Source organism: Cyphomyrmex costatus, unplaced genomic scaffold (assembly GCF_001594065.2).
Source record: "Cyphomyrmex costatus isolate MS0001 unplaced genomic scaffold, Ccosl1.0 scaffold20, whole genome shotgun sequence".
NCBI lineage: Eukaryota > Metazoa > Arthropoda > Insecta > Hymenoptera > Formicidae > Cyphomyrmex > Cyphomyrmex costatus.
Genome location: NW_017276039.1, coordinates 843,990 through 856,867, shown reverse-complemented (window position 1 = coordinate 856,867; position 12,878 = coordinate 843,990). Strand labels below are relative to the sequence as shown.

At 41.1% G+C, this 12,878-nt stretch overlaps 1 protein-coding gene across 2 annotated transcripts in view; it reads left to right on the top strand.

Annotated features, from left to right (window-relative positions):
• PMCA (plasma membrane calcium-transporting ATPase 3) overlaps positions 1-7,221 on the top strand; it is a 49,601-nt gene extending 42,380 nt beyond the window's left edge. The window contains exon 15 of one of the 2 annotated variants that reach the window (XR_001940681.1): positions 6,269-6,308. Coding sequence is in view for 1 of the 2 variants with exons in the window: in XM_018539028.1 (XP_018394530.1) it covers positions 6,269-6,490 (222 nt within the window). In the remaining variant the exon portion in view is untranslated. Of the gene's footprint in view, positions 1-6,268 lie in introns of both variants that reach the window. The other variant, XM_018539028.1, reaches the window with a different exon arrangement.
• The last annotated feature ends 5,657 nt before the right edge of the window (positions 7,222-12,878 follow it).

Genomic DNA, 12,878 nt, shown 5'->3' with positions numbered 1-12,878 from the left:
TCTCTCTCTCTCTCTCTCTCTCTCTCTCTCTCTCTCTCTCTCTCTCTCTCTCTCTCTCTCTCCGTTCAGTCCTTAACTGCCCGTCCTGGTATCACCTATCCACGTGACACTCGAAACGACATATCGCCTTTTTTCCGTTGAGAGAGTCGTCGTCCGTTGCGATACGTACAATCGGCAAGTGCGCATTACTTGGCGTAGCGTGCATGTTGTTCCGAGCCAGACGCAAAAGCAAACGAGAGCAGAGCATTTAGCACGCGCGCGCGTGCCGAGGGCCCAGCGGGGCCCACAGGGCTCGGCGGGGGGTCCGAGGTGTATTCTTCGGGGGTCTGTAGCTGGGCCACCGTCGCCGTCGCCGCCGCTGCCGTCGTCACCACCGTCCCGCCGCGAATTGCCGCGGCGATAACAGCCTTCTTTGCATCGCGTAAGTATTCCTCTTCTGAATGTTGTGTGTCGGCGGTACTTGACAGCGTGCCCGTTAAATCGGACGAGAGACACGCATATCATGCATGCGTGCACACCGTCAGCAACCGTCGAGCCGGGGGGACGCAAGAAAGAACGAATGGAAGAGAAAGCGAGAGGGTAGCGGAGGGTTGCTTTTTCTCAACCCCCCCTGCCCCCCGCTCTCACTCGTCGACCGGATCAACTAAGGCGGCCTTTTTAGGAGAATCGTCTCCAATACGGTAGTCTAATTCATTCTAACGAAGATATAAGTTTGCCGGGCACGCGAATGCATGCAAGCCGATCGCTGATGGTAGATCCTACTCCACTTTCTATTTCTATTTTTTTTTTTTTTTTCGTTTTCTTTTTCTTGTTTGATGTTTCTTTGTTACTGTATATGGGCTGTCTTAACGTGTTGCTCTTATACTTGCTGTGATATTTTCCTCGCGCTGCTTGCCGTTGACGTTGGTTCCTTTCTGCTGTGATGATTCTGCCTGGTTTGCTGTGTACATATTTTTTTTTTTTTTTTTTCTTTATCTCTCTCACGTACACGAAAACGTCGACGAAGAACCGCCATACAGAGTGCATCCTGTTTCTTTCTGGCGTCACGGACGTATGTTGCCAGATTTATAGTTGTCGGAGACGCGTATCTCAGCGAATACATGGTTCCGTTTATCAGAGGCTCTTGAGATAGGAAATGACCGCCGCGGGATGGACCGTCGAACGGTGAGTCGAACCTCTCGATGCGCTTGTGAGTAGAGATTCCGAATCCCAGAGAGAAGACGGAGATATCTTGTGGATAACAGATACGAGTCCTCGATAGAGATGAGACAAGACACAAGTTTCATTAGAGTCTGGCAACATTTCACTACGTCTTAGGATTTAGATCCGATTCTTTAATCGGACGCGTTAAAATGGCGAATTCTTGATTATAATTCGCGACGTTATTGTTTACTGAAGATGAATGTATATAAATACATGTACGCACATGTGTACAAAGCATATACCTATTGTATGTATAGGGTGGAGCTAAGAGGTAAGACCAGAGCTTTTATTCGATTCCCTGCGTTTCGCATCATTCACTCGTCGGTGTGTCATCGTTGAATTTGCGTTTTAAATCATCCTAGCGATTCCTTATGTGTTTGTCTGGCTAAAGATTTTTTTAAATAAGAGAGATTGGAAACTATTTAGATAACTTTTGATTGATTTTTGTATTGCCATATATTTTGGACGGTGTTTTAGATAGAATGAAATGCTTGCAGAATATTTATAGAACATAGGTCATAATGATATCATTCGAGCATTATCGTTCACTTATAAATGACAAATTAAGTCTTGATGACGTCCTATCATTGATATTTTCTATTTGACGATATAAGTCAAATCGTCTTATCTTTGTTACTCGCTGAATGAAAAGGCAATGTTTGTGTCGACTTGTGTCACTAAATGGGAAGCACCCAGTATCATTATGACTATGTTCTGCTTGGGTATCTCGTTTTTGAGCAGGTTCTGAAAAATATGGCAGATGAAATGGTTTCCACTCTCATACTTGAGGATTTCATGTCTGGCCAGCTACGAACATCTTCTCCTGTCGCGATGAAGAATTGTCCGCGGCGTTTGTGCAAGTAGAAAAATTGCGCGCTGATCGCAGTTGAAAAATCCTCGCTATAGTCAGCCGCGAACAGTAGAAAGTCCTTGAAATACTCAGAAGATGACCGCGGTAGAAAATTGTCGCGATTCTCAGCCACATCTGCAGAACATCCTTACAATGAAATGACGATGATCACTGTGGAGAAAGTGGTACTTATTAGTCATCGCAAAATTTTAGCGAGACAGCTGATTATTAGCTCGAATTAACGACGCAATCTCGTCAAGAATAAAAGTTTCAATGTCAGGTTTTATTTGTGAAAATCGCGGGTAAAGATACATTTTAGTTGCGACATTGAAGATTTAGCGCGCTCGTTAAGATTAAAAAGTTGACTCAATTACTGATCGTTAAAATGTTTTAATACTTGTAAAAAAGACAAATCACCTAATAAAGTGGTGAATGTAAATGGTTAGATAATGTAAAAAGTAAGAAGTGTGCTGTGTTCAATAAAATAAATAATTTTTTTATCTTATTACACAATATATTTTATCATCATACGCTTATGAAGATTATATATACTGAAAATACATAAAATTCGCCTGGCAGACAATGCATTGATGTTAATTTTTCTATCTCCAAATTAATGATGAATTAATACGCAAGGATTATGATTGAATCCTTCAATTCAAGGACTTTCGGGCTTCACCGACGTGAATCGCGATTTCCCGTCGCTTTTTCTGGAAGAAATGGACACAATGTGCTTTCCCATCCCTCTATGTGTCGCGATGCTTGATTTAGTGGAAGTCCACTCTTTACTCTGGTTCGCTCTCTTCCCCTCTGCTTTTTCTGTCTTACTATCTGTCTGTCTCTCTCTCTCTCTCTCTCTCTCTCTCTCTCTCTCTCTCTCTCTCTCTCTCTCTCTCTCTCTCTCTGTCTATCTGTGTCTTTATCTTTACACTTTTCTGTCTTTCTCTTTCTCATTCTTCTTTCTCTCAATTATTGAAGCTTCTCCGAAGCTGCGAGAGAAACAGAAGACGCACTCTGTATGACCGCACAAAAATTGTCGCACGTCGATCCGTCCCGCGCTCTCCGACGTTCACGACTAGCGTCGGCGACGACTTCCTCGAAGTAATTTCTCATAAAGCTCGATGACAATTGCAGGAAAAAGAGCAGTCGATCGAAATTAATTTGGAAAGTTATAAATTTCCACGAAAAGTATATATATCATTCTTTGAAATTCAAATAATTTCTAATTCGAAGTGTACGATATTTTGACTTCGCCATTATTCAATTTCAACTATAATTCACGTTACAATCTTTGCACAAAAGTATTTACCACATGACTGTAACTTCGAGGAAAGTCACGTGCTCCAGATGCTTGGAACTCGTCGTCGGATTGCTCAACGCGGATCGCGCGCGCGACGCTTCTCGATCGTCGTGATCGACTGTAAAATCTGTAAATCATTGGCCGCGCATGTGACCAGACGCGTAAAATCAGCTTGGCCATCTATCGCGTACTCGCATATATAGATTATCGCATTATAGAAAAGGGCGCAATCGTTTTCTTTTTTTTTTTTCATTCTTTCTTTTCTTTTCTCGAACTCGACTGCTGGCAGCAGCTTCCGCAGTTCCTCAAGCCGTCGACAACACGCAGAAATAGAATGCCGAGAGTCGAGTATGGATATATCCTTTTTTTCCACCGAGGTTTTTTTTTTCGTCTCTCTGAGATGACTATAGTGTCGATGGGTGCATGCGGTGTTGCGCGGCAAGTTGCAAGCACAGTTGCAGAGCGGCGACGTCGGTACACACGGTGCATCTCTTTGCAGGCCGCATTCGTTCATCCGAATTGCGAGGTACTCGAGTAAAAGCGGAACGATCAACGAGCATTACTCGGGACGAGTTTGCAAAAGTGGCAATCGGCAGTATAGAAATGTACTCCTCGAGTTCGATTTCTTCTTGAAGGAAACTTTAACGATAATTCAATCAATTGACAAAGTATTGTAAACGAAATAAGATTGAAAATTCTTTTGAAGGTTCTTCTATCTAAGATTGTTGGTGTTTAAAGAAGATATTGTAGACATTTAGTCCCGCAATCGTCGAGTAATTAACATGCGGTTGGTGTATGATGGATTAAGAGATTTCTAAATTTAATCACTCGACAATCGCCTCGAAATTCTTGCTAAGAACGGATCGACCACCATTGATTCCCACATTTGCGAAGTTCCAGAATGTTACCAAAATTAATGTTAGGAGAGTGCTATACAATGTTCCGCAGACTTAACACTTTGTGGACGAGGCAAAGGTTTTATGCTTTACACCTGCAATATTCGTTTTTATCAATGTAATTTAATTTTAATCTCGTGTTAATTTTATCTTTTTCTGATTCATAGAACTAAAAAAGAATAAAAAAATAAATTAAACCGAGATTAAAATTTAAATGGACGTGAAAATCTCTTTATACATATATATACATTATTAATTACGTTGGACAGAAAAGTGTTAGTGTAAAACTGTTCTTTTTTTTTTCGAATTAAGAGTCAGCATTGGCTATAAGTACAAAACGTCCCCACAAATTAATGTTCTATATCTAATAAAAAGTAGAGTAAAAAACAGTGTTATCAAAAATAATATTTTTAGTATTCTATTACTTTTATATATTAAAAGCACTCAAGATCAGTTTGACCGTATTACGGCCTGTTCCCGTCGGTTTCTCATTGGTTTAAATCCTCGCGGTCCTATAAGATTTTATATTTAAAATACAATAAATATATTGAAGGATCTTTGTACTTATGGTTAAAGTTATATTATATATGTAACATAAACTCATAAAAATAACTAAGTTCGCAGCAGCGTTCTTAGCAAGCAAATTTAACGAAAGAGACACGCCCGTCCTCAATGTGTTAAGTTTAATCTTTAGCGCCTTTCACACACGATCGGAGAATCACGAGGGGATATCGTTCTCTCCTCCCTCTCTCTCACTCTCTCGAAGTAAGTATGCCGAAATCGCTAAGATCCTCACGAACACGCAACCCTCACGAACCTCACTCTCTCCTATCAGCCATACCGACGCAGCTGCTCCGAACTTTGTGTTCTAACAATGCCTTGTTCCGCAGGGCAATCCATAAAAGCCCCCGCTAGTTCTGTAATCTCTTGTGCCATCGCTGCTTTCTGTCTTGTTTCTACGTATTTATTCAAATGGCGGGATGCAAAGCGAATAGGGGTCTCATGGTGAATCGGATAAAGTAGCAAAAGAAAGAAAAAAAATTAATAACGCTGACATAACGATTGGATCAGATCTGATCTGGATAAAAATTCAACAGACTGGAAAGTTAATTAGAACGGCTTGAATTAACTTGAAGGTGAGTCTGGTAAGCGAATTTCTCTTTTTCAACGCGATTCATCCTCCGATTCCATTCCCCCGCCGTTGCTATACATATAAATATCTGTATGGGACCTCCCAAGACTGGCGCATTTTTCTTGAACGGAAGCCTTCTTCGACAAGCTTGGAGCCCGCAATTTTTCAAAAAGATGTAGAAATAAATCATACAGCACAGATCCATGAACATCCTAATAAAGAACACTCAGAAGATATCCTCTATAAACATTCCGAGAATATCCTCTGAATATCTAGAGGATGTCCTTTGAAGGACGTTTCCAGGATGTCTATCGGATAAAATGTGGTAATTGCCAATGATAGCAAAAGCTTCCTGAAAACCAAGTTCTTGTTAACAGACAGAATTTGATCTTTATAACGATTGAAGTTTTCGAGAAAAGTATCGAAGTATCACGCAATGTCACATTGACATAAAATTGATATAAAATTCAGTGAAACTTTCATCAAGTCTCAATCAGGATGATGACATTCGAGTGTTACTTGGAATTGATGGACTCCAAAATGATGGAGAACACCAACACAATAAGACGTAAGGGCCGCCAGTTTTGCGGACGGTCCGCATTTTATACGTATCCATTGTGCATATATGTGCGTAAACCACCCACACACAGTTTATACACGCACGTATATACACAGTGTGTGTGTGTTCGCGGCGTTATGAATCTCGCCTGAACGTTTCCTCTCTATCTCGAGTGCGTGTGTTGGCAGCCTGCAACTTGCTGTTGCGTGTGCCTGTCATTCAATCATCTCCATCGGCAACCGCCACAGCCGGCACGCGGCTTGGCGGTGCCGATCGTTTCCCATGCGAACAGACTGATCTGACCGGTACCCGGCTTTCCAATTTGCAGATTCGCGTAGTGAACGCATTTCGGCAGGGCCTAGACACGCGCTACGGCGAGCACAGCAGCACCACCCTGGCGGAGGTACTGAGGAAGCAGTCGTCCCTGAGCAAACGACTATCGCAAACGAGCAGCATCGAGTACGCCGACAACATACCGGACGAGCTCACCATACCGGAGATCGACGTCGAGAGGCTCTCGAGTCACAGTCACACCGAGACTGCCGTTTAGAGACGACGCCGCCGCGTCGTCAGTAGCGACGCCTACTACCACTACGAGTACGCCGACGACGACGACGACGACGACGACGACGATGTCTTCGCCACCCTCCCGCGCCCGTCGTCTCCCCGTGGCCGTCGATCGTTCACAGAGAGAGAGCAGGGGGCTCATAGAACGAGGGGGGTGGGACCGAGAGAAAGAGTGTAGGAGAGAGAGAAAGAGAGAGGAGGTACGGGGAGAGAAGAGGAGCGGAGTGGAGGGTCCATTCACGGTTGATAACAAGAAGGAGGAGGGGTCGTGCATCGTGGTCGAGAGGAAATCGGGCCACCCTTTCTTCCTCTCTCGCGACGAGAACGATCACTCCGACGCGTCCCCCCTGAGGCCGTTCCAGGGGACCGACCGATCGTCGCTCCACGGATCCATCGATCTGTGCGAGACATCAATTACAAATAATACCCCATAAAAAGTAACGCACCACTGCCTCTCCCATACGCAGTTTAGTTGTTACATACGCCTCCCTTACGTTTCCTCACCGTACCACCTTGTGTCTCTTTTTTGTGTCGTGCGCGCGCTTGCGGGGTGTGTTTGTGCGTGTGTCTGTGTGTGCGTGTGTACGTTGAATCCTTTCGTTCTTTGACGCACCACTGTGTGGAAGAAGCGCGACGACGGCCGCACGAAGGGAGACGCGGAAGGAAAGGAAAAGAGGGGAGAAAAGAGGAACGTAGAAGTCAAAAGAGGGAGAAAAAGAGAGGGAGAGAGAAAGGGAGGGAGAAAAAGAGAAAGATTCGAGATTGAATTTTAATGATATGTAAGATACAGTTGGTACCCTTAAGCTGGTACAAATCATTCTGAACGCTTCTTCTGTCTTATCTTCATCTCTTCGTTACTTCTTCCTCCAACTTCTTGATTCTCTCTTTCTTCTTCGCCACGTGAGATTTTCTCTCTCTCCCTTACTCTCTGACTCTTTCTCCGCCCTTTACATTTATTCATTTCTCTTATTCTTTTTCTCTCTCCCTTTCTTTTCGTAATAATGTATTGTTATTTCTCAGATGATTCTTTCTCTCTTCTCTCTCTCTCTCTTCTTTCTCTCTCCCTTCGAGAGAGATCTCTCTCTTTGTCTCTTTTCACCCCTTTCCTCCCTTTCGCGACTCTTTCTCTTTCCCTTTGTCGCTCTCCCGATCTCTCTCTTGCGCGCGACTTAAAGATGATCTAGTCACTAGTTTGTATTACTCTAATACTTCCGTGAATATACTTTGCACTGGGGGTGCCTTACCGAGAGAAGAGAGTTTGAGGAAGGTGGACAAACGTAAAAAAAAAAAAAACGGGTGTGTGTAAATGCAATTTGTTTTCTAGCGTTACCGTTGCGATAGACGAGAAGAAGAGAAAGAAACGACCCTGCGGGGGCGGGAGGGGATGGGAAAAGGGGCGTAAAAATGAATAGAGAATTACGCGAAGTCGCACCGATTTCTTCTTCTTTGCCGAAAAATCGCAGATTACGAAATCGATTGCCACAACATTGCCATTATTACGCTTAAATCGATACAAAGATCCTGATAGTAAAGGCGTAATCACACACGCTGCGCACGTGCTTTAACGATACATATATCTACATATATATACAGAGTGATTCTTAAGTATTCTAAAAGATTTTAAGGGATGACACATTAATTCAAGATGAAAATTTCATGACAATGTATTCAAAACTGCTTAGGTTATAAAATCCGTAGATCTCCAGATATTCAAGGAACGTGTCTGTTTTCTGAACATCTTAAGGATGTCTCAGATAAAGTGCAATGTGGAAATCTAATCCTTTTGTATTTGTTTCTTAATAAAAAAAAATATAAAAAAATGTATAAAACCAAAAGAGAAGCCTTGAAACACTGTTTCATCCCCACACAATTTGCAACATTTGCAATGTTACTGGAATATTACTAGAATGATCTGTTCTATGAGTCAAAATTACTCGAGTCGTTTTCAAAATTTTTGGAAAAGAACAATTTTTTCTTTAACTTTGACACTCCATGTCTTTAAAACTAAGTCGTTTCGAGCATATGGTCATACAAAGGTGTCTTGAATTTAAAAATCTGAAGAATCCGTAAAATCTTTTATGATGCTGAAGGATCACTCTGCACATGTATGTATACATGCATATACGTAAATGCAGCGAAATGGGAAAAGGAGAGAAAGATCAAAGGTACAGATAGGGACGACGGTCGCGCGGAAACCGGGCGGAAAGAAATGGAACGGACGCACGCAAATGGGCGCTAATACTTACTGTTAGATCGCGGGAAAGATCGCGTTTAACCGACGAACCGTTTCATTGTCGAGGGACCTAAAGCGACCTAAACGGGAGACGGAATGGATTCCATTTCCTCCTGAGTACGTCGGCAAAAAAAAGGAGAAAAATGCAAAAAAAACTGATTTTCATTCATTCTGTGATTACGATGTTATTCTCAGGACCTATCGATTTCATGCGTGTACGAAACGCGAAAATATACATAGATATACATAAATATACATATATACATAAAGAGAGATATATTATATATAAATATAATTATAAAAGTATATCATTATCATGCAGAAGAGTAGTTCGTATTTCGCGATTACGACAAAACGTGTTTCTTCACGGCCGCACGAGGGAAAGCAGAACAAGAGATGAGGAAGGGATGACAGAAGGGTGGGAGGGGGGGTTGTAGAATTTCGCGATCACTCGATTACGCGATTATAATCGAGAATCGCCGTCTCACCCACCGGATCCCGGTGAAAAAAAAAAAAAACGTTGGCAATATGGGTTTATCATTATACTTCGTAAGTTTTATGTTTTTAAGTGCAAGACCGCTGCCAAATAATAGAGAATAGCATGTAACGTGTGTACGAAGTTACATCTCCATGAAGTCAGTAGCTGTATTTTGTAGTTCTAGCTTACCGTTCGTTTCTCAAGCGCCCTTTCGCGAGAGAGAAAGAGAGAGGGGAAAAGAGAGAGAGAGAGAGAGAGAGAGAGAGAGAGAGAGAGAAAAGGAGAAAAAGGGAAAGAGGGAAGATCGGGTGTAGAAACGATAGAAAAATGACGAGAGAAAGCACACAGAAGTACGTTAAGTGAAAGAGGAAAGGAAAGGAAATAAAATACTTTTTCGAGTCTTCGAAGTACCTAACTCAAGTTATTACGCCGTCATCGGTTATATTAATCGAGAATTAAACAATATGAAAACCATTAAAAAAAGAGTATAAGTAAAGCAGAGTTCTCTTTAGGTACGTATAATATATATACACGTATACAATAGGACTTCTCTCTCTCGTTTGAAAAAGGCTTTAAGAGGCCTATTTATTGCACCTTATTCTAGTCTTAAGCACTCTATATGCCTTACACTGCCAAATAATAAAGACGCGTATTGTTACGTATACCTTTGTGTTACACACACGCGCACCACACACACACACACACACACACACACACTCACTCACTCATATACTCTTGCAGAACAGACAGGCACACACGTACATACACATACAAGCGTGCACCATCGCTGTTCTCGCCATCGTCGTGGACTGTCACGACGTCGCCCGCCGTCTTGTCGCGCTCGTCCTCGTCTAACTCACCTGCCGTCGACATTTTCTCGCCGCTTCGTATCTCGACCTTTTGCGAAGTCCTTTCGAATCACGATTTAAGCCCGCGTTACCTCCTTTTACCTTCGCGCTTAGATATGCACAAGAAGGACGAGTCACGCTAATTAATTTCACGCAAAAGACCTCGATCAAGCGAATCCCCCCGATAATCTAGTAAACATCAATTGAAAATAACACAACATCAGTGTTATAATTTCAGACTTAATGTAAATATAACACATATATGTGACATAACAGTTACGTTAATTGTTGAGTGTGAAATTATAACACTGACGTTACGTTCTCAGATTATTTTAGCAATATTGCAGTAACATTGCAAACGTTGCAGCAATACTGCAAGTTCTGTTACTTTTAGTTGATATTTACTGGAAAGAGACGTAGCGTTAACTTGAACGACTGTACTTCTGCAAATCGCGCAGAATTTCTATAACGACGCCCAATTCTCCGGGCGAGAGAGTTCATTCGGATTTAACGAGTAAAAGGACTTGGAAATGTCTGACAGATGTACAAAATACCGACATAAAGGCTCAGATAGAATTTTCGTCTTTAACAGAGTCAAATTATGAAATGATTTCGCGACACTAAGGATTTAATCCGGGAATAATCACCTGGGGTCTTTTTACACTTCAGTGGTGAAAAAATGTGAATTGTTGCAAAATATTGTTTCATCTGGATACTTACATGGATGATTTAACATTTTTTTAAATAACTTCTTTACGGACTTTTAAACATGCGATTCCATTGAGAAATGAAAAGCAATAAAAAGGCATTATATTAATTAAGATCTTCCCAGCAAACTTTTTAAAAATACTATCGTAATATAATAACTATGCTACGCTTATTTAATTTAATATTTGGTTTCTATTTTTATTTAGAGAATTGTGATTAAATTCATATTCACAATCTCAAATATTACAAATTGGAAAACAATCGATAAGATATTATTGATTTTATCAATTATATATAATTAATATAATATCAATATATTGTTAATAAATAATAATAGTGATTTTAATTGATGCGTAAAAATATTCCAAGTGATTGTTTATGTAAAAAAAAAAATCAAATGACTACCCCCAAGTTAATACTAATTGGATCGATCGTCCCTGATCTGATTTCGGTTTATTCAATTTCTTTCCAGTCCAGAAATAAATGTCGCGAGAGTAGGACGTTTGAAAAAAGAAAAGGGACAAACGATGCTCGATTGTGACTCGAGATTAAATCCTCGATATACATATACAAACGACACGTATACACACGTGGACACATCGATCTTCGCACACATACACACATACACACACATAAATATATATATTACCCATTATTCGTGCGATCGCGTCATTTTGCCATTTTATGTACCTCGTTTCCGTTTCCTTCTTCGCTCATCATCAGCCAAGAGCCACGCAAGTCATCCCGTCCCTTATTAACTGAGAAGAGCATCGAGAATATTTTTATGCGCCATTAACGCGTTTCTTATATTGTATCTATGTACTTAAAAAAGACCGCATTTCTCTCGCGCAGTGTATTAAAAAACAAGTATCGCGTAGCTGTACCTCCGACGACTTATGTCTTAACGCGGTTTAACTAACGAAGATAAACGACTTACGCTGCGATAGCTGGAGGGTCGTTTCACGGGACGATCCCGATTGGGAGAGAATGTACAGGATGTGTTCCCCCGGATCCTCGACTTTTAATTTTAATGACAGCGAATTCTTGAATAAACTCTTAGTCATCGTGTGTATATTCTCTATATATTTTTCTCTTTTAAACATATCTTGATTATTAAACCTCGTACGAAAAGGCACGAAGAAAGTCTACTTGAATTTAATTAAAAAATAATATTTCAATTTACTTTTATTTAAAAAAATTATTAATTTGCGACAATCTTGATTAGCTAATAAATTGATAATGAAGAGTTCCAGCAATTTTTTAATAAAAGAGGCAAATAATTATCGGTTTCGCGACACTTTGAGAAGAGAAATACGGAAACTTCTGTCGTTAAAATTAAAGTCGAGGCTCCCTGCGAGTCGCACAGCTAACACGACGCGAGAAACCGGTGTCAACCAGATTGTTTCGCGTCGCAGAGTTTATATTCTTGTCCGTGTGTGTCGATATATACATAATAAGGATTTATTTGTAAGTGAAAATAATTCTCTCACCGTTTCCGAGCCTTGTAAATCCGCCAGAGCTGCTGGAAAGTTCTAAGATCAGCGTGCTTTCACTTCTTCACCTTCTTCTCACTTTCGTAGGCTTTCTCGGGCAGGAAAAGGAAATAAAGGAGTAAAAATAAACCGTCGATGTATCCGTTGTCGTTTGAGACGACCGATATCGGTATTATAATCGGCTCCGCCGGCCGTCGTCCGCACGCGCGTTTACCTCAGATATTATAGGCGATATTGTTAATTATATAGAAACGCGAGTGCGGATCGCGGATGAGCCCTGATTTGCTCTAATTCTTGGGTCCGGTTGCATCCCGTGCTGGTTAGAGTTCAACTCTCATGCGCGATTAATTCTGTCGTTTACTGCGTCTAATTACCGTACTTTATAGTCTGATAATCGTGTTCTTTCCTTTTAGAAAAAAAGGAAAAAAATATTAACAAAGAGAAGAATTTGGGGATGCAATATTCGTGCAGTTGGTTTATTACCCATTCATACAGCACAAATTATTTCAGCAATACTGTAGTAGCATTGCAAATGTTGCAACAGTTTGCTGCAAGTCCTGTGCTGTATAAGCAGTAAACACCCATACAGTTCAAAAGCTTACAGCAACATT